The sequence below is a fragment of the Phoenix dactylifera genome, chromosome 18, assembly GCF_009389715.1.
Source record: "Phoenix dactylifera cultivar Barhee BC4 chromosome 18, palm_55x_up_171113_PBpolish2nd_filt_p, whole genome shotgun sequence".
Lineage (NCBI taxonomy): Eukaryota > Viridiplantae > Streptophyta > Magnoliopsida > Arecales > Arecaceae > Phoenix > Phoenix dactylifera.
Genome location: NC_052409.1, coordinates 6,969,086 through 6,991,838, shown reverse-complemented (window position 1 = coordinate 6,991,838; position 22,753 = coordinate 6,969,086). Strand labels below are relative to the sequence as shown.

The window sequence follows — 22,753 nt, the reverse complement described above, 5'->3', positions numbered from 1 at the left end:
AATCTTTAGCATCGCACGCTAACTCGAGCACCCGTTGAAATTTCTCCATTTTTTCTGTAGAGAAACTTTTCTTAGCCTTCTGCTAACTTAGAAAGAAAGAAAAGAAATATTTCCTCCTTCCAGTATAAAAACCTTCACAAAAAATAAAAAAAAGAAAAGAAAGCTCCACAAATCTCACCCACCACGAAATCTCAGGCTGCCGCGACGATCAGAGGTACTGCCGCCGCTGCCGCTGGGTTCGAATCCAATTCCTCGCGATCGCCGCCACTAGGAGAAGAAGTGGAAGACTAAGAAGGAGACAAGAAGAAGAGGAGGAGGAGGAGGAGGAGGAGGGGGAGAGAAGAAGGGGATGGGGGATTCGAGTTTGGACCTCCAGGAATCGGGGTGGGAGGAGCTTCGCAAAGAGGCGAGAAAGATCGAAGGGGATCTCGACGTCAGGCTCTCCTCCTACGCCAAGCTAGGCGCCCGATTCACTCACTCTTCCGGTATCTTAACTTCGATCTCCTCTTCCCTCTCCTGAATTCTTTCAGATCTGATCTAAAAATAATCAAAATCCTCTGCGTCTGGGATGGATCTCCAACGGGATCAACAAAACATAATCAAATCGATGGGGCATCGATGACACAATAGAATTTTGTTGTTGTTCTTTGGTAATCCATTGATCGAAGTCTTTAGGACCGGTAATGTGGTCTTTGTCTTGAACCATGGGGAAACAACTGAGCTAATCTGGAGTTTTATCCAATTTTACTGTTGCAGCCTCCAATGATTTTGGCCAAGTCTAATGCTGATGTTTTGGTAATATGAAGATGCAATTTAATAGTTTCTCAGTTAAGGAATATTTAATATAACTTTCCTATAGAGCAAAGTGGAGATGTGGAGAGATAGGTAGAGGCCTAGTGAAGTAAAATAAGTTTGCTTATATTCATTCTAACAACGATTAAGTCTGGTTTTATTTGTTATTGTTAATAGTGTGAGAGAAAATGATGTAAGCTGCTGTTAGTAGTTGTTTTGTTGTTTTAGGTCTCTTACTGCTCTTTCTTCTTTTCTTCTACTTATTGCAGCAGTGAACTCGTCGTATTTGTGTTAGATGTAAACTTCCAGCAATAAGGTTAGATGTCTCCCTTCGGTGCTGCATACAACTTTGATTTTATGTTACGATGAAATCTACAATGAATACCCATACATATTTTCTAAATAGTCTCAGAGAGGTCTCCATTGTTCAGTTTATAGCTAGAATTGTCAGCAGGGTCTTGTTTCCATGCTTGTCTTGAACAGGCACCAAAACAAGTCTAACTTATCTGAGCAGTGCTTAATCTCATAATGGAGTCACGTGCTTCTGGGATGATTCTTTCAAGTTTAAGTTTCTAAAATTTCAAGATGATAAATGATTTTGTTCGAATAAGTGTTTTAACTTCACGTTATTTTTTCTGACCAATACTAGGTTGTAAGCTAACAAGAACTTTCTTTCCTTTTCTTTTTCTTTTTCTTTTTCTTTTTGTATGATAAATGCCATCGTACTGATGTGATGATTGGTTGGTAATGCTTGCAGATATAAATTTCCAGGGACATTCGGTTAAGGCAATCTTCTTATTCAGAAACCATTTAATGTTTCAGGTTATGCAGACAATAGTTCACCTGTTGTATCTAGCAGATCATGGAAGTCTATGGAAATAGAAATCCAGTCTTTACTAGAGAAGCTACTGGATGTTAATGATGGAATGAGTCGATGTGCTCCGTCGGCAGCACCTACCACTTCTGTAACCCAAAAGCTTGCAAGGCACAGAGACATACTTCATGAATTCACACAGGTGAGAATTCTTTCACTTTAACTTGGTTGCTTGTTTAATCTGCTTTGTCAGATTACCTTAAGCAGTCAGCACTAATTTTACTTTAATCAACAAGCCTTATACCATCTTCTGGTGTCATCAATAGGATCAAGGCATGACCTATTGAAATTTGGGAATCTTTTGCTACCAGACCTCAATGGATCAACCTTATGAAAACCTCCCATCAAAGTTTGGCAAGTATTTGCTCCCTGCAAATATATATCTGCATGTGTGTTTGCATGCATGTGCATGCACACATGGGTGCCCAGGTGCACAAACACACATAAATACATAAACAGAATCTAGTTATTGCACATGTCAATCCCTTTTTATTAGAATGCCCCATTTCTACCAATGTTCATTGTAGTAGCCTACTGTATATAATTTTTTGTTGTAGAAGGACCTATTTACAATGTTCATTTTTATTTCATTTTAATAAATTTCACTGCATTGGATAGTATTTACATCTTATGTCTCTTGTTATATTTGTAGGATACTCATATAGGTGCTAGTCTTAGAAATTGGATATTTCAATTATCTTTTTATGATGTGAAACCCATGTCTTTTATGCGATTATAAGTGTACTTATTGCTGATAATCAAGAAGATATACCGCCCTAGTATCTTTTTTTGTAGATAATGAAATGTTGATTGATAAGAAAAGAACACTATCTGATGCTAAATTGGATAATTCAAAGAAAGCCTTAGAGGATAAAGGCGTAAAAAATCAGCAACATAGAATATAGAAAATACAATTTTAGCGACAAATAGAAATGAAGATGAGGTTCTGGTAAGATGGATGGGCAAATGATATAATATACTGTTCAATTTTATTATTTATGATCTTATGCACAAAGCAATGGCCTAAGATATGTGTCATAGAGTTAGAGCTTGTTGGATGAAATGGAAAGGTGCTTCTATGATTTTAAGTGATCAATGTTTATCATATGATCAATGAATACCTTGTCAATTTAAAAGAAAATCTTATAGAACAACAGTAAGGCTTGCAATGCTACATGGCTCATAGTGTTGAGTAATAAAAGGGCTCCAAAGATAAAAGTTTAATGTAACATAAATGAGAATTTTGAGATGAATGTGTGGTAAAACTAGAAAGATGGTATGAGAAATGAATATATTAGAGGAGTTGTATGAGTTGCACAAACTCGGACAAAGAAATGGAGAGTCAGCTAAGATAATATTGGAATCTACAATAAAGATTGGAATTGGCTCCCTTAAAGAGGGGTAATGTTAGTTTGTACGAGTTGCACAAATTGGCAAAGTAATGGAGAGTCAACTGAGATAATATTAGAATTTACACAAAGGTTGGAGGAGGACCTGGTAAGGAGGGGTTACATTAATTTGTTAAAGGATGTGGGAAGAGGAGGGAAGACCTATACTTCTTTTCACATCCGGAAATATGAAATTCAGACTCATGTGACAAGCCAGGGCCCTGAAAGAATTACTAAGGAAATACCGCATCTCGAGACTCATTTACTCCGAAATTTAGACAGAAATGGAATCGTTATGCTGGGATCTTGGGTAGAAACAGGTGATATTTTAGTAGGTAAATTAACGCCTCAGACAGCGAACGAATCGTCGTATTCCCCGGAGGATAGATTATTACGAGTCATACTTGGCATTCAGGTCTCCACTGCAAAAGAAGTAGGAGAACATCAAAGTTAGCTCAAAATAAGAATCTTGGTTTATGTGAATTCATAAAGCCAGCACCATATAGTTTAGGGAAGGCTAGATGACTCTAATAACAAGTTGGACCTAACTCGGTATGACCTGTTTATTAAATAGGTTAAGCAGGTTGAGTCAGATTACCTGCTTATTAAACATAACAGGTTTAGGTTTCAAATCTTGACCTATTTAATAAACAAGTCGAGTTCAAGTTTGGGTTTTTTTGACCCAAACCTTGATGTAATCAACTTGCTGCTTCATTTTGGAGACTAAAGCAGTGCTGCAATTCAATTCTGGTACTACCATATCAACAACAAAATTTAGTAAATGGGTGACAGACAGAGATGTCTGTTCCACTATTTTTTAGATTTTATGTGTTTGTTTGATCATTTTTCAAAGGAATATATAGTGCTTTAGTGGCAACCCGATGTAATTTCTACTGTTGGAATCATCTGCTTAGGAATTTAGAAGAACAAAGGGAAACTTAAATTCCATGATGGAGCATGCTGAGCTTCTCAACTCTGTTAAAAGTGATATCAGTGAATCAAAGGTGAGCAACAGTTGTGATTTGTGTTATTTGTTTTATAGTTAATTCTAATGTGATATTTGATTAACCTTAGTGACTTCAAACAGGCATCTGGCAGCATGTCACCCGGAGTACATTTGTTGAGGGAGAGAGCTTCAATTCATGGAAGCATAAATCAGGTATGTCTTTTTGATGTAAATTGTATAAATCTTTAGGATGAAACAGATGTTAGTTGTACACTCTACTCAAAGAACAGCATTTTCTTTTGTTATTGTAGCTGTACAATTATTATAAAATAGATTTATCGATATATTAATTCCATATTATTTGTTTTCTGGTATTCCAAGTAAATCTTTTGAAGTTTGAATGTTTTAGTTTAGATGTCTTTCCATTTTGACAGTGTTGGTTTTTTGTTATAATTGAAGCTCACAGTGTCACATAAATCAGATGATCAATTTTTGGATCAACCGGACCTGGATCCAAAACAATCGATAGTGTTAGAGAATCTTCCATCCCTATTTAAAGTGAACAAGGTTGATGCCATTTTGGGTTATCAAGTAACTGGTGGGGAGAAAGTTTTAACATCCATGGTCCAGCAATTACAATCAGACATTAGGATTTCTCCAACTTAGAACAAGCTTGGGATATTAGCTGTTTTATTATCAATTTGATCTTTTTGGGGGGTTCACCATGTGTAAAAGTGTGTCTCCCTCTTAAGGGATACAAATGACTGTACTATAGATGAACTTAGAGTTTCATGGCCGAGCAAAACAGGTTCTTAGCTCCAGGTGTGAAGCCAATGGGAGTCCTAATTCAATGCTCTCTCTGACAGAAGAAACCGCAAACATCCATCCCCTTCAAGATACTGATGCATGTACAGGACAAGTCAATATATTTTCGTGTTTCTGATCAGCAATTATTCAAGTAGCGTCTTGTATAAACATGTGATTGCCCAGATGATGTGTTATGTGGCCCAATGCCACTGGGCCTGTGGTTGTGGCCATGAAATTCCCAATTACTTGGCTCATGGGGCCAGGGTGTTGAGTTGGGGCTAGTTTCTCATGTGCCTTTTTGGGCATGATCTTAAATTTTGCATTTGATAAATTCTAACTAGTTTGAGGGCAAATTATCCATTTTTCTTGTATTAAATGTGCACTTGTTGCTTGGTGGGTTTTTCATTAAATTACTCTTTTTTTTAATTAAAAAAAAGGTTGAAGGTGACAGCTAGCTTGATGATAAAGTCTATCAGAAACCTGATTGACTTCCACCATGATTATTATTTATTTGGACATTGACAGAACTGAGGTATTGTAGGAATAATTAATAGCTTGGATATTAAAGAAACTTTATTCTATCAATTTGTTTGTAGATCTTTATGTGTCGCAAGCTTATGTGCTGATAGTTTTGCATATGTGTATAACCTCCACTATTCTTGTTCTAAATTTCTGCGCTCAAACTATTCATTGCACCTTCCAATAAGAACAACTTTTTAATCTATTGAAAGCATTGCTTTGATTCTCTTCGTATGGAATGAGCAATTGTAATCCTTTCTGATAGACTTTGTCCCTAGACCAGTCTCTCCTGCATTAATCAGACTACTTCATGTATTCTAACTAATTACTTTTACCTAGATTGATGAGGTGATTGGTCAAGCACAAGGCACAAGATCAGTTCTGGGCACACAAAGGGCTTTGTTTGGGAATGTTCAGGGAAAAGTCAAGCAGCTGGGTGACAAATTTCCTATAATTCGAGGCCTTCTTGGTATTCAGACATCCTGTTCTTAAATTCTTTTTGTGCTTATTATATGGTCGGTCCTTACTGCTGCTTTTGTACTTGCAGGTGCCATTAGAAGGAAGCGCTCCAAGGACACACTTATTCTATCTGCAGTCATAGCAGCTTGCACTTTGTTCCTAATTATTTATTGGCTTTCAAAATGATGAATATTCTGAAAGGCAGCAGAGCAAGTGAGATGCTGCACCAGTTTTCATGGTATTCCAATGTGCATGAAGTCAAAAAGCCAGCAGTCAAGTACTGCTTTATATCAATCAATACAGCAGATATTGGATCGCATGCAAGGAGAATATTAGATCCATACAATTTTGTCAGAGATGGGGTTGACAATTATGCTCTTGCTTTTTCTTTTTTCGGTATTCTTTTCAGTTCACTTTTATGTACAGTTTTTAATGGATTTTTTGCATCATGAAGATCTTAATTGAGCTTGCATTACAAAATTTCGTGTTTTGATCATGAAATCACCATATTCTATGGAATAGGAGGTGGAATAACTTGGGAAGACTGTAGGACTTTCACGATGTGGAATAGAACTCGCATCTGTAGTGTCATTGGTATTAAATGAAAAATAGAGATAGCATGCAGACCAAAGGAGTTATAAATTATGTTTAATTCTTTTATTCTTGTGCTGCTTAAAGATTCGATAGAGTGCAATGCTCATGTCCTTTACATGAGCTGCAAACAGACTTGATTTAGTAATGTTTCTAAGGATCACAACACGGTGAAAATGGTTTGGTTAATATCCTTATGGATTTATTTCCAATTTCTAATACATTTGGATGTGGATACAAGTTTTACCATCCAATTAATACTTGTCCTTTCAAGGTAAAGCATATATGGCTATAGGTACATAAATATTTGATTACTATCTGAATTTGTTTCCGGTCTATTTTTTCTTTTAAGATAGTTATGGTGTTTCCAGTCCTAATGAGTTTCATATAGCTTTCATAAAATCTGAAGGTAAGTGACAGCGTCAATATATTTTTGATATAATATCTTTATCATATGGTGATATCCTTAAATTTTTGGATTGCATCCCTAAAAGTCAACCTTTTGACTGAAATGGGTAACTTAGCTGAGTCATTAGGATCAAAGGATTCATTTGATCAGATGAATATGGTAATTTTTTTGTTTTCTTTGTATGATTGCTTATTTGTATTAAAAATAATAAAAGAAAGTTGGGATCTTTGTATACTAAATTCAAATTAATAAACATAAAGCATAAACTTTTTCTTTATTTGATGAAAAAACCGGAAAAGGATCCTAACAACAGAGTTTATTATATCAGGTCTGTATCTCTACTTATATCCATATTACTAATATCCTATTTGTGTTCATATAAGTTTAAAACAAACATTGATACCAAATTTAGCATATGATTGATGTCAAAATCTGTAATCATCTTTGTTGAAACGAAGACAATATATGGATCATATCATAGAAACACTAATATCCGATGCATATTCGATCATTTTTCAATTGTGTATGCAAGATGCACTATGATGACCGCATTCGGAAAAAAAAGGATGCAATATGATGATCAACCAAGCATACTTTGGTATCCGAAAATCATCAAAATTGTTAGAAGAATCATTTCCATATTAGAAAAAAATTATTAGAGGCATATGACTTTCTTTATTAGAAGAATCATTTCCTTTAACCTATATCTACCCTTATGTTTTCACAATTATAGTCCTCCCAGCCCAAGCTGAGCATGTTTTGTCTACAATAAAACATCTCGATCCATCCGATCCAATCTAAGGTTGCATCTGGTTCTGCCTGAATATCTTTTTGATCCGGTTAGGCTCGAGTATGTTCTTAGCCTGACCCAACCTGAGCACGAGGCTAGCTTTCTTGTTTAGTTGATCTGTGTTTGACGCCAGGTCCACATAATCCCCACAACCTGGAACTTGGTCGTTAGGTATCTGATTAGCTTAATGGCCACAACTCAAACAAGTTCTCCAGATTTCAAATTGCAGCAAAGAGTAATTCTGATGACATAGATTGTAGTCTTTAAGGTGCACACAACCACTACAGCATATAGTTCCTGTCATAAGTTCTCCGAAATATCAACCCCACGTTGCTGTTACCTTTCAGTAATCTTTTACCAGGTTTCAGAAAGCGAAAACAATAAAGCAACGAAGTTGATAGCTAACTCATCTCAATGGGAAGGGTTCATGTACCGAAACAAGATATAAAAGGTGGCGGAGATGAAAAACGGAGATGAAAAATCGAGCAGATGCAGAGTAAATATAATTGAGAAAATAATCCCTATGTGGTCCTGTAAGGACTGGAAATACTGGAGCCTCATCTCTCAAACAAAAAGAACCTTTAAATGCTTTCATTAAGTTGCATTTCATAAATGTTATACAATTTTGATTTCCTGAATGGTCAAAGCTGAAGAGTGTGAAGATGACAAAATGATATGCAACCTAAAAGCATGTCAAGAGCACAGAAAATCCATTATTGACAAGAAGAGATTTTCACATTTGAAATCTTATGGTCAAAGTTTTTTCCTCAAGGGGGCGAAAATTGTGATGTTTTCTACTCAAACAACTACACAAATATGGCAGTCAAAGCTAAGAGTAGCATCAAGGTGAGCAGCTTGCTTCCAACATTTAGAATTGAAGGAGATGAATTTGATGCATTTGAGCCATGAGGTGTCTGATCCCTGAAGATCATTAAAATTGAAGCAAATATCAGATTGTGAACAAGTGATCAGACAGAAAAAAAAGGGGCTGAACTTGTCTGAAAGAAAAGGCAACAAGGATATCAGTAACATACTTCTGCAGGTTCTTGAGGGCACCACAATAAAGGGCATTATCAGGTTTAGGCGACTCGGTCTTGAAACTTGTTTCAGGGTTGACAAGCTTTATATACACCTCCTGTCCAAGGTACCATGTATCAAGATTTTCCGCACGCACATTCCAAAAGCCCTCATTGTCTAGTGACACCAAGACAGCAGTCCATGCTCCTGGGAAAATCTGAGATCAAAGCCCGTAGAAATATTACCAGGTAAACATTGTGGCTGGGCTAGAATTTGACATGATGTAGAAACTCAGAATGGCTTCATCTCCAATCATTGAAACAAGAAAGGAGCAAAAGCCAACATGAACGTGCAGAGTAGAGTATTTTATACAATCAAACAAGAATATCAATAAACAAGACATGAGAATAAAAAGCAGCAGTCATCACTTGTTTTTAATCAATAAAGTGTAGGATTTTTTTCGCTAAATATTAGGACTGTCTCACCATATCATGCAGCCTGAGCAAATCTTTTGTCAGAACACAAGGACACAGTACATTTCTACAAAACTTGGAGGCTACATTTTCAAACCGTCACAGTATTAGTGGTTTCGTTTTGGGGGAAAAGAGATGACCTTTATTCGTTTTGCTTGACACTTTGGTGGTATTCTTTAGGATAGCTACGAGACTATTCCCTCCCCCCCCCCCCCCCCCCCCCCCTTATGCCATCTTTTATTTTCTGATTTTCTTGGATATACTCGTACTACAATTGTATGATCTATCCGATCTATCAAAAAAAAAAAAAGGTGCGTGTGTGGGCGAGGTGCATGGATGGGTGATCGTGTTCAGCTGCTGTGGAGGTGATTCCATAATAACACATGGACACACAAGATGAATTGAAACTGGGACATGCCACGCATAAGGGACCTTTCTAACTTGGCCACAAGACAATGTGCTCATGTCTTTGCCAAAAAAAAAAAAGAAGAGCAAATCACAAAAGATTTTTGTTAACTACAAAATCTTTAAGCCAAATTATATGCAGAACTAAGCCAGGTAGAAATATAACAATCCAGCTTGATCATTAGTGATTACTTAACGATGTCCTGTTTCAGTCGGTATCGGTTGTAGTATCTGGCACAGCAGAAGAACATTCTACTCAGTGTTTCAAGCACAAACAAAGATGAAGGAAACAAAATGAGGACAGTCTTACCCAGTCTGTACCAAATTATTAGCCTTTTCAAATTCCTGTGCCCAGCACTTTCCCACTTTTGAAGACATTCAGAAAAGCAACACATACATTATAAATGTGGAAAGAGAAAAATATGCAAAAAAAAGAGAAATGCCAATGATTTTCCTTCTCCTAGCTAAATCCTCATAAACTTGATTTAGATATTGAAGTTATCCCAAAATACAAGAACAGTAACAAACTAGAAAATTAAATGTATGCTCTCGGTGAACACAGCAGGATACTCTCGAGACATGAAAGGACACTTTGATGCCAATATTGTTAAGCTCAGGATTGTATCATCAATTGTAGAGAGGGTTGAATCGGATCAGATCATCAGATCGCAAAATGTAAGATTCTTACCAATTTCTTTTAAACATAAAAATAGGGTTGAAATGACATAGAAAGTAAGAAGCATAAACAAATTATGATCCGAACAAATAAGGAGAAAGAAGCCATCATGTAAGGGCATAAAAGTTCAGCTTCCAAAAAACCATAAATGATGCCCAACAGGCAAATACTATGTTTAAACAATCAATAATAATATTTTATTTCACCATAAATCCACAGAATATCTTAATTTGACCCAGAACAACGCACATAGACATGAGCTATCGAACTAACTTCTCCTCTTAGGTAGAAGATCATAGAATGGTAGAAGTAACCAATTTTTCTGAAAATGGTGAAAAAGATATGAAAAGAAAATTTTAATTCTTGGTCTTAGATCCAAAACAACTAAACATCTTCTTTTTTCTTTACTCTTAAAAGTTGAAAATTTGAAGGTGATTGCCGATTTGATGCTTTGGAAATTTATCAATGATGAATTAGCCATTGCAGGACCCAAAGAAACTGATTGATTTAAAGAAAAGGATATTCTAATAGCTTTAGTATGTAAAGAGATGACTTGGATCCAGATCTTATGATCCAAATATTAGTACAATCAACCATCTGGATCATATGAACCAAATCTTTATCCCACTCTCATCATGATCCTGGTCCAAGGATCCGATCTAGATTGCTCTGGCACTTTCAATCTGGGCCATGGATCATGAGATCCTGACAACAAAGCTTATTACACTGCATACTACTAGAAGAACTTATCGGCATAAAAGGAAAAGGTGGAGACATATACTTCACAACAGTTGACCAGGATTTAAGGTCCATCAAGAATTAGGATGAAAGTAAGGTATCTTCCTTGGTGATGCCATTCAACCTCTTGCTCTCTCTCACACGCACAGTCACAAACTTTCTGTGTGTGTGAGGGTGCATGTGTGCGTATGCCAGTGTAACATTATGTCTATACATGTGTATAAGCGAAGATAAATGTATATGCATACATAATGAATTCAATCCATCTGGCATCATTCTAAGATAGATAAATGTATATGCATGCATATGATTTCAATTTATGTAGCATCATTCTAAGATTTCCCAAACTAGTCCCATAATTTCTAAACACTGTTCTAGGTGAGCCCAAATTGAACTGCACTGCTTTCTATACTTCAGAAACTGAATACTCCTAAGGACTGACAGATGATGTGCATAGATACATAATTCAAAAAACAATAAAGACAAGCGACTTTTAGAGATTTAAGAATTTAAACTGGTGACACGGTTTTAATGATTAAAACTACAACTTAAAAAGGTAAAAAGATGCATATAATAAAGAGGTAATGGCTTCAAAATAGCGCTTAATACCTCAAAGGTTGGAAAGCAAAATCAGAGGCCAGAAAGTGAAAGAAGTGGAACGCTTTAGATGAAAAGTGATGAAATACAGGATTTGCTGGGATATTACTTTTAAAACAATCAAATGGTATCACCATATAAGATACGCAAGATGCTTTACATTGAAAATGGAACAACTTCTGACTCTCAGACAGGTATCATCATGCTATTTCAATTGCTGATTAAACTGTTACTAAATAAATTAAAAACTAAATTAAATTTCTTGCTTATGTTACATTAAAGAGTTAAAAAATAAAATAAAAAACGAAAAAGAAAAGAAAAGACATCACTCACAAATCAGATTGTAACAGTAATTCAAATTAGTTTTGCCTTTGTTGTGAATAAGGAAGGGGGGAGGGGTTTCTCTCATATATATCCATTGATTAAGGACTAAAACAGATAAGAAACAGATAAGAATACACCAAATTCAATTTCACCAGTGCAAGATAATTGTCAAGAATACCAAGATCAAATCATTTCTCTATAAAGCATGGGAAGACTAGTGTGACAGGCAGACACCTGTGTGGTACAGGCGAGAAATGGCATCCCACTTATTAATACTGGCTTCTGCTATCCCTCAGTCCACTCCCCATAAGCCATTCTGTAGTTAACAAGGAGAAACATCTAGTTAATATGCTGATACAAACATGCATTTGACCCTGGAAATGCAAAGCTGAGATGCTGTCCTTACCCAACAACAAAAAATGCATATCCGTCCATGTGGTAGGTCTGGACTTTAGTATCATTGTTCTGAAATATAATTTCCATGAGCCCTTGTATGAAGCATTAATTATAGATGCTCCAATTCGAGGCGGTCCATCAAGTGGCCTAGTAGGGAAATCGAGCGTATAAATTCCTTTCTTATCATACGTATCAGCAAGACTCAATGGTGTATCAGGGGGCGAATATGAGAGTCTGTTGAGCGTAGTACGACGTTTTCCATTAATGACCACAGGCGGCTCATTCTTAACATGTACACCTCGGTCACATTGATCGAACCATATTTAAAAGATCCCTGAGGGTTGGCGCGTGCGGCACCAGAACTCAGATTTGTCCTGATAAATTAGAAAAGAACACTCTTGAACAAATATATGATGGATGCTATATACCAAGAAAAAGGATCTAGGTAGACAATGGAAGTCCTCAGATCGTATATAATTTTGTTGTTTGCTATAGATATACAATATCAAATTCTTTTATTTAAACTTATAAAACATGATGTGGCTCGTGTGCAAAAAAATGACAGTGCAGAAAACATAGTTTTTTTATCTTTGAAGAAAAACCAACAAAAACACATGTTATTTTAAAAAATTCTCTAGCCAGGGTATCAAACTTCTTGGGAAGAAACAAGCTCAGAACATAAAGCCAGAAAAGCCGAATTTAAAATAGATAGAAAGAAGGAAAGATCATGTTTCCATAAAGGAAAGTAATGGTCCTTCTCTGTGTATGTATAGGATACTCAAAATATGTGGCACAAACCTGATAGACTGTGCCTGATTCATTGACCACATTTTGTCGGAGACATCATTAGGACCATCTGGAAGAGGCCCAGATGCTTTGCCTTTGGAATTTGAATAGTGCAAAATGGCAACACCAGTAACTCTCGTCAAAGTGACTCATTCACAAACCTAGGACTTGCACAATGTAGTAGTCACTGCTGGCATTTTGATCCATTGTAACCAGGAATGAGTATGATGTCCACATGGATATCTAAGTTGGTATAGTTCTGCTGCACAGTATAAGTTCTTCTGTCTCTACAGAAGCAAGTTGTGATTTTGGATTCTGAAGTTCAAGCTTGTAGAGAACCACGTTGTGGACACGGAAGCGATATGTTTGCCTGTTCAGGGAAACAAGACTGTTAAGTATCATACAGCAATGCCATATGCAGAAATCTGCCAATATCAATAACATAGCAACATTACTTGGAGAAGGAATTAGTATATAAAACACTAGCTACCATGTTGCATATGTTAGTCACATCCAGAAGCTACAATTACAAGGCAAACCAATTTGAGCAAGAAAATGGAACAGTACCAATAAAATTCAGAAAAAATATTAAGAACAGCTTGTTCTCAATGTTCAGAAAAGATATTAGAGAATTATTGAAATTTAACATAAAAAATTGGGCTGTGAATTGCCTGTCATATTTGCTCTGGAAAGCAACTTAACTATTGTAATTTCATACCAAGAGAAAAGGTTTAACCAAATTGTAACCCTAACTGCCAAATAACTTTTCTACTGGTCTCATAGTATTCGTTGTTTAACAAAAATCATGATAGAACATATATAGATACTACATACTGATAGGATAAATAAACAAGAAGCAGCTAAAGAAGGACTGACATATACCTTCCTCTGCAAATAAATTAGGTCATATTATTTACAACGTGACAACATTATGATGTTTATATCCCAAAATAATTGAATTTAGTTAGATGATTACCATCAAATGTTAGTTAGATTTTTATTATCTAAACTCAAGATTCAGATCTCTGCGTTTTAAAAACAGAACCATGTTGACTCCTAGGCATCTCTTAAACAGCAGCCGTGACAAAAATATAACAAAGTTCAGCATGCCATAGGAAGACTTTCAAAATTATTTTGTAATAAGTTAAAACCGATTTTCCCTTAACTAACTAATGCATCTATGATGTAAGGAAAAAACAAATGATCCATAAAAATGCACTAGTCTTGGTTTATCAGCAATATATGTACTAAAATTGCCCAATCCAATAAATCTCTATGGTGTCTGGTAAGAATTAAAGTAAACATAATTTGCAAGACTGGAAGTGGGTCATCGCATGAAATTTACCCGGTTCAACATTGATAGTCTCATAGTCTATCCCGGCTGGAACAAGTGTAGTATTGTAACCGATACGGCCCTTTCCCATTCATCAGAACACCATCAGGCATGCCAAGGTCCTTGCCATCATCAAGTTTCCTTCCTCAAGGCCTACAAAATCCCACAAACCTTAAATCCAGTAACTCGATAAACCTTCCACAACTCATAATTCACAAAAAAAATTCAAAATTTCCACTGACCGTATGGTTCTTGTTGTACGCAGTCCCCAATGAAGAGGGTGATGTCCCCATCAGGCTTCCCAAAGGGCACGGGGATTACGTCCCGGTTATTGACATAAATACACCATAGCCTCCGGCTGCCCGCTGAAGACCGAGGGAGGGGAATAGAAGAAACTCCCAATCTGGTCCTTCACCTGGAACTGGTAGGTCCAGTTCCAGCCCGGCGGATGGGGCAATTCGTTCCCAAAACCCATCTTGCCAAGCAATTCATCCTCTGGCTGAATCCCATTCCTGTAGCAGCATCAAATGAAGACATTCTTTTTGTAAAAATCTAACTCAAGAGAGCTTACGAACAATCAAAATCAATAGGTGTATTCCAACATCATCTATTGATCGAAAATAAATATACAGGTAATGAGCAATGCTCATCCAAGCTATTGAGCACATTAACCATGACATTCCCGTTGGGTAGTTTACAATTGATGATGGGACCGGGGAATGCTTGTTAATTGCTACTACTGTCAAGACATCAGTGCCGGTGGGAAGAGTAGAAAAAAAAATCTTAAAAATAACTCAGCATTATCCTATCAGTGAACAAGTGAGAAAAGAAAAGAAAGACATGGAAAAAAAGGGGGAATTTCGATGAGTATTTGCGTCACTCAATATCACCACAGCAAAAAGAGGAGAAACAGACAACGTCACGAGTGTCGTCTCCAAACGAGTGTTTTTTTTTTTTTTTTATCGGAAGAAGATCTTGGTACTAAGAATACAGCGAACTGGAAATCTAATCAAAATGTAGCTCGGGAGAGACCGAAGAGACAGAGATCGGAAAAGAAAGGAAGCATCTTGAAGGCGCTTTTACCTGCTGCTCGACGCCGAGTGGGGAGGCGGTGATGTACGGAGACGTCGAAGTCGTAGTAGGCGGAGCACCACCCCACCAGAGCGGCCGCCCACACCAGCGCCGCGACGACCGCCGCCGCGCCCGACCGCCGCGCCACCATTCTCCGCTCTGTATCCTCGGATACAGTATTCCAACCCGGGGGAATCGAGATAGCGACAGTTATTCCTTCGGAACCCGAGGAAGTAACGATAGAAGCAAAGGGGAAACGGGAGGGGAAACGGGAGATAGATGGTAAGGAGAAAGACGGAAGAGGACAATGCTGGTCATGCTCTCCTTTTTTAGCGGTTACGCTTGCCCAACCGAGAGAGTCTTAATGTTGAGAGAAATAAAAAATAAATGAAATTTAAAATTAGTATTTTTGTGGATTTTAGATTTTTTTTTTACGGTTACTTATACGGAAGGTGATTAACAAACCTTGCCTTTTATAATTATTTTTAATCCACTGTTGGTTTTTGAATCCTAGGTACCACTTTTTGGAAAAAAACTAGTTTTTGGAAAAGGGTATATGAATAGCGATCGTCGGGCGCCAGTTTGTCTCCAGTGCGGCGCCAATCGGCAGGCGTTCATGGGATTTGCATTGATTTCTGGAACACGAACATTATAACTCAATTATCGGGATGCTGCCACGTTCGTTTTTGAATGTGAGGAAATGTTGCTGTGTGGTTTTAATTTCGAAAGCTTTCGTCTCGGGGATGGGGAACAGCGTATCGGGGTGGGCCCGTTTGCAGGCGCCCCCGCCGCTTCGAATCGAACGTTTTGCGCGCCGCCCGTTTGGAACATCCAACGTTTCTCACGTGGTTTTTGGCAGCCGCCGGCCGACGTGGCGCCATCTCCGACTTCCAGAGGGCGAGAGCGAAGCGATACGAGAGGAGAGAGAGAGATGAGAGAGAGTAGAAGGGCCGTTGGTGCGGACAAAGTAAATAGATTTCATTAGTTTTCTCAGCTAAACGGACGGCTCTAATTCGCAACGTAACAGCCAACTGCGGATTCATGTGACCGTAATATGTACGATGTGGCAGCTACGATGGGTTACGTAACGGATATGATTGTTGAGATATGTGATTGCACAGGATTAAGGCACAAGAAAGTATGATAAGATGCAATTATGTATCTTAAAAAAAAAATTAGGTAAAGGGGTAAATTAAAAATAAAATGTAATTAAGAAGCTTAGGTCTAAATGCAATAGAGTCCCAAATTATTGGGTCGGTCATGTAGGATGCGGTCCAATTTGCTGCCATGTTAATTTCAAAAATATATGCCTAGATTTAAACATCTCTAGTGGGCACTAATCTTCTGAATATATGCTAAGAGAGGATGAGTACCTAACTATAATGGTCTTAAATTCTCTCTCAAGAATAACTTTTCTAGCTCTTAGGATAGATGTAGTATGGTAGAGATAAAAGTGGACTGGATAATATTTGTCTAAATTCGTTTTTGTATTCGAATCTATTCAGATATGAATATAAATTTAAGCATCCAACTAATATCCATATTTATTTCCATTTTTGTCAAAAAAAAATAGATATTATATGGATAGATAACTATTTGATCCTTATTCAAATATTCGTTTATATTTGTAATCTTATCTAATTTTATATAATAATCATAATTTTTTAAAAAATAAATGACTATATAAATATGCTATTTAACTTGATTTACCTTTCACTTTGCAACTTTTTTGATTTTGTGGTCATAAAGTTTAATTATCCAACTTATATATATGTATTTATATCCATACTTTCATTATCTGATTTGCATCATATCCATTTAAATAAATAAGGATATGAATTTTTCATTTGACAATGTATTCATATCTATATTCATTAAATAAAATAAATATGGATATGTATATATTGGTACCAGATCTGAACTATTGTATAGACAAGCTCTTCCCATGCTCTCTTCAACTAGAGATAGCAATAGGTCGATTATGGATCGGGTAGACTATGATCTGTACCCACCCCATACTTGCCTTGGGCCAGGCAGAGTCTCGGGTCGGTGCGGGGCGGGGCTGGTAGAGTTAAACAGAGTTAGTAGAACAAGTCTGGTTGAGTAAATTTACAAAAATCAATTTTTATATTTAAATCAATTTTTTTGGTCTAAGAGGAGATTTGTAAAGAGATATATATATCCGGATTGGATGGTAATGGATCGATTACAGGTTGGGTATACCAATACCCATCCCATGTATGTCTCGGGCAGGGTGGGGTGAGCATAGTCTCAAGGCAAAGTAGGGCGGGGTAGACTGAAACGGAACGGGTTGGATGGGTCGGGTTGGATAAAGTTACAAAAATAATTTTTTTTTTACATATAAATCTTTTTTTTTTTGCCTTCGAGAGAAGATTTGTGAAAATGTACACACGCGTGGATTGAATTTGGGACGGATTTTACTAGTACATCCAATTCAAACATAATCTCTTGGAGATCCCAACTCCTAAAGGGGCAGCAAATCAGCATCATTTGGATAAGACTCTCAAACCTAAGTTTTAGCATAGATCTTCGGTGACCATGACGGTGTGGCATCACTATGGCTCGAGAAGATATTTGTTTGCCATATATATGTGTGGAAAAAATTAAATACGCACGCGGTCTTATTGGGTCGCGGTGTGCATCTGAAATTGGAAATGCCAGTTAGCATTTTTTGGGGAATAAATGGGCGCGCTCTACGGGCGCCAACTGGCGTCCGCTGGTGCACATTGCAGCATCTGCGTGAAGAGCGCGGACGCATCATAAAATTACCTATATACCCCTGCACTAAAACTCCTATAAATACCTTGTTTTCATCCTTTCAGATACGAAAAATTAGAGAAAAATATTGAGAAAATTCTGGAGAAAAGTTCTCCTCCTCCTAGCCACTTGCGATTTTATTCTTGCACTTTTATTTTTTATTTATTTTTTTATTTTGTTCTTCGGCTGGATCTACGAGTCCGATCGGGTTCGATTTGGCTTCTTCCGAGACGTACCGAAGAAGAAGGTTAGGACCATCGTATCTCTGAGGAGGATTGCCGGGAGACCCGTATGTGGAGGTAAACACTTCTTTGGGATAGCATCTACGCGCTTCGACCTGCCTTCGATCAGGCTATTTTCTCTTACTTTCATTTTAAATTTAATATTAGTAGATATGTAGGATTTGCAATTTTATGATTTAAATCTATTAAATGAATAGATCTATTTTGTGCTAGAATAAATTTCTATTGTGCTAAAATAGATTTATTTTGACACCTAATAATATATAGATACATATATTACTCCTTTTAAGTGTTTCTATCAATTGTAATTTTAGATTCATTTGTTTATTTAGGTGATTTATTACTAACAATCCAAAAAAGTGTTTGTTTATTTTTTGTTAGTAATATATAATTCCTTAAATCCTTTATTGCAATTGTGACATATTAGATTTTAATTATGATAATTATTCTATTAGCACAAAATTAATAATCACTTATTCTAAAAAGATAAATAATTTGTTTAACCTCCAAGGAGTTTATCATATCTCCATTTGGACTCCTCAAGGAGTAATTTGCAGATCCCATTCAAACAAAAAATTTAAAAATTGGTTAATACATAATAATTAATTCAATGAATTGACTTATTAGATCTCAATCATTATTCTAATAAAATAATAAATTATATAATTCATTGCATTAACATTTTAGATCTCAATTACAATAATTGATTTACTACCATAAAATTAGTAATCAATTATTCTAATAAGATAATAAATCTTATAATTCATTGAATTGATATTTTAGATCTTAATTACAGTATTTGATTTGCTGGCACAAAATTAGTAATCGATTATTCTAATAAGGCAATAAATCATATAATTCATTGAATTGACATATTAGATCTTTATTATAATAATTATTTTGCTAGCACTAAATTAGCAATCAATTATTACTAATTCAAAAAAATTCAAACAAAAATTTAAAAATTGATTAATCCATAATAACAAATTTAAGTTTACACTTAGATTTTCTAAAAATTAAATTTGTGTGATTTCTAGTGACTATATCCACTAACTAATAGTGTCAAAGAAAAACTTGTCAAAAAGGCATACATGCCTAAGAAAGGCCGGTACTTAAGTGAGCCTAGTGCTCCACCACCGATCTGGAGCTGATCTGGCTATTAGTTTTTTGGATATATCAATTAGACATCCAAAGTTCAATATAAATATTAGTGCAATCTTTTGACATAGACTTTTTGTCTTCATTCAGATTTCTGTCTCTTCTCTATAACTTGAACCTATGGCCTCAACACTAGTGACCACCTTAGTGCCAAATCTGAAAAATTTGATGGCCATAACTTTAGGGGGTGGTAGAACCAAATGCAGTTCTGGCTCATCACATTACGGTTGATCTCATCCATAGGTAAAAGCACTACTGAAGTTGATAACTGGTCCAACCCAACTACTTCACGATATGCTACTCGCCAAAACTCAAACCGGAACTCAACCTCCTCCAATACTGAACCTCTGCCTCCACCAGCACACCCTCTAGGACACCTGATGAGATAGACTATCATTGCATCCATAGAATCCTAGGTGCCCTTTCTGAGAGGCTGTATGATATCTATTACACAGCCAAGAGTGCCAAAAAACTCTAGGACACCCTAGATAGCAAATATGGTCTTGATGATGCTGGGGTAAAGAGGTTCAAGGCCTCTGACTTCAATTATTTTAGGATGATGGACTCAAAGCCTATGAATGACCAGATCCATGATTTTGAAATCTTGATCCACCAGCTTAGGGCTAATGGAACCAATTTGAATGAATCATTCCAGGTAGCCTGTCTGATAGATAAACTACCTAATTTCTGGTCTGATTTTGCTAAGACTCTGAGCCATACCCAAGGAGGTTTCACCCTAACCCAAGTTTTGAACTCCATTAGAATAGAAGAGCAGCATAGGCTCAGGAGTAAAACCTCTACTGGATACAAGAATAATGCTTATAATATAGAGGCCCCACTAGAAAAAATCAGAACCGATCCTTCAAAAATAAGCATTATAAAAAGAAATCTTACAACCCTAAAATCCTAACCACCACAATGGAAAACCTATCCAATCCCAAGAGCAGAAGAAGAAGAAGAAAGAGGATGGTGGTGTCCGTTTCTGTTATGTGTGTGGTCAGACCAACCATTTATCTCTCCAGTGCTTCTATAAGAAGACTGCACCTCTTCAATCTAAGAAGAAGGGTCTACACAACCAGTGCTCAAGTCAACATAGTGACTTTCGGTGCTGGCTCCTCTGAGACAGCTTTCAGGTCTGTTTTCTTTACTCCTAAAGTTAACATGACTTTGCAAGCACTTGATTGGTGGATTGATATCGGAGCTGAATTCATATTTGTTCGGATCGCTCCTGGTTTTCTTCTTACCAGGTCTCAAGTGGAGGAGCTATGATCATGGCAAACAGCTTGAAGGTGCGTGTGCTAGGAGTAGGATAAGTGGACTTAAAGCTTACCTCTGAAAAGGTTCTATCCCTGCACGGCATCCAATATGTTCCAGTTGTTAGGAGAAACCTCATTAGTGATATCTTGCTTGTCCAGCAAGGCTATCGTTATTTTTGAGTCCAACAAAGTTGTAATTTCTCATGGTGTAATGTTTATTGGAAAAGAGTTCCTAAGTGAAAGATTGGTTAAGTTGAATGTAATAGCTCCTTCAATAAATAAAAAATTTATTGATTATGAATATAGAACCTTCTTCTATTTGGCATGGTAGATTAGGTCGTGTAAATTATAATTCAATTAAGCAACTTATGAACCTAAATCTAATACCAAAAGTGATCTTAAGAACCATGAGAATTATCAATTTGTGTAGAAGCCAAACTTCCTAGGAAGCCTTTTAAATCTGCTAATAGGGATTCAGATCTATTAGAGTTGATTTATAGTGATGTTTGTGACTCGAGTAGAACTTCTAGGTGAGGTAACAAATACTTTGTGACCTTCATAGATGATCTATCCAAGTTCTGTTACATCTACCTACTTAAAACCAAGGATGAGGTGCTTAGCAAATTTAAGATTTTTAAGATCGAAGTTGAGAACCAACAGGAGAAGAAATTAAAATTCTTATATCAGATCGGGGAGGTGAATATACATCAAATGAGATAACTCAATTTTGTGAAGATCATGGAATCATTCATGAAGTGACTGCACCCTATTCTCTCCAATCAAATGGAGTAGCAGAAAGGAAGAATAGGACTTTAATGGAAATGGTTAACTCCATGCTTATAAGCTCAGGAGTAGAGAGAATTTGTGAGGGAAAGCTTTAGTTTTAGCCTATTATATCCTTAATAGGATTTCCTCTAAAAATAATTATCTAACCCCATATGAAATTGGAAACATAAAAAAACTTAATTTTAGCTATTTGAAAGTGTGGGGGTGCTTGGCAAAAGTGAAAATACCTGATTTTAAAAGAAAGAAATAGGACCTAAAACAGTGGATACTATATTCATAGGATATACAACCAATAGTAATGCCAATAGATTTCTGGTGATTAATTCAAAAAAAAGTGATATTAGTAACAATACCATCATAGAAGCCAGAGATCAACATATTTTGAAGACACCTTTCCACTTAGGACTAGAGTAGATAGTGGTATAGCTAGTAGCTCTAGTAGAATAAGGACAAGTGAAATAAAAGTAAAAGCAGAACCTAGGAGGAATAAGAGATCTAGGGTAGAGAAAATATTTGGAGATGACTTCTATACCTTTCTTATAGAAGACTCTCCAATTACCTTTGAGGACGCAATGAAATTCTTGGATTCACCTTTTTGGAGAGAAGCTGTGGACAATGAGATGCAGTCAATTATCCAAAATTATACTTGGAAATTGACTGATCTTCCTCCTAGTTGTAAAACTATAGGATGCAAATGGATCTTTAAGAAGAAACTTAGATTTGATGGCTCTGTAGATAAATTTAAGGCTAGATTAGTTGCCAAAAGTTTTACTCAGAGACCTATAGTAGATTTCTTTGATGTCTATGCACATGTAGCTAGGATTACAACTATTATGGTCCTTATAGCATTAGCCTCCATCCATAGATTAGTAATTCATCAGATGGATGTCAAGACAGCTTTTTTAAATGGAGACTTAAATAAAAAATCTATATGGACCAACCAGAGAGATTTGTAATCCCAGGCCAAGAAAATAAAGTTTGCAGACTAGTCAGATCTCTCTATGGTCTTAAACAAGCACCCAAGCAATGGCACTTGAAATTTAATGAAACCGTGTTGCCCAGATAGACAACCCAAGAGGGGGGGGGGTGAATTGGGTTTTAAATTAATTATTACAATTAAATGGTTTGTGAGATACTAATTA

General features: G+C 36.5%; 1 protein-coding gene, 1 long non-coding RNA gene and 1 pseudogene across 2 annotated transcripts; 1 reads left to right on the top strand and 2 right to left on the bottom strand.

Annotated features, from left to right (window-relative positions):
* Positions 1 to 20: 20 nt before the first annotated feature.
* On the top strand, positions 21 to 6,265 carry LOC103710717 (Golgi SNAP receptor complex member 1-2-like). Its single transcript, XM_008796593.3, has 6 exons — positions 21 to 485; positions 1,615 to 1,808; positions 3,969 to 4,058; positions 4,142 to 4,213; positions 5,666 to 5,795; positions 5,874 to 6,265. Exons 1-6 carry the CDS (start codon positions 350 to 352, stop codon positions 5,969 to 5,971), a joined length of 720 nt encoding a protein of 239 aa, XP_008794815.1. The 5' UTR covers positions 21 to 349; the 3' UTR covers positions 5,972 to 6,265.
* Positions 6,246 to 8,953, bottom strand: LOC120104422. Its single transcript, XR_005506850.1, has 2 exons — positions 8,610 to 8,953; positions 6,246 to 8,496 (listed from the first exon to the last, which is right to left on the bottom strand). It is a non-coding gene; the product is annotated as an uncharacterized LOC120104422 (long non-coding RNA).
* Positions 8,954 to 12,019: 3,066 nt separating this feature from the next.
* LOC103710716 lies at positions 12,020 to 13,480 on the bottom strand (annotated as a pseudogene).
* Between the last annotated feature and the right edge of the window lie 9,273 nt (positions 13,481 to 22,753).

Coding starts and splice junctions, on each gene's coding strand:
- LOC103710717 (XM_008796593.3), top strand. CDS start 350: ATGGGGGATTCGAGTTTGGACCTCCAGGAATCGGGGTGGGAGGAGCTT. Junction 4,214..5,665: donor TTCATGGAAGCATAAATCAG/GTATGTCTTTTT, acceptor ACTTTTACCTAG/ATTGATGAGGTGATTGGTCA. Junction 5,796..5,873: donor TATAATTCGAGGCCTTCTTG/GTATTCAGACAT, acceptor TTGTACTTGCAG/GTGCCATTAGAAGGAAGCGC.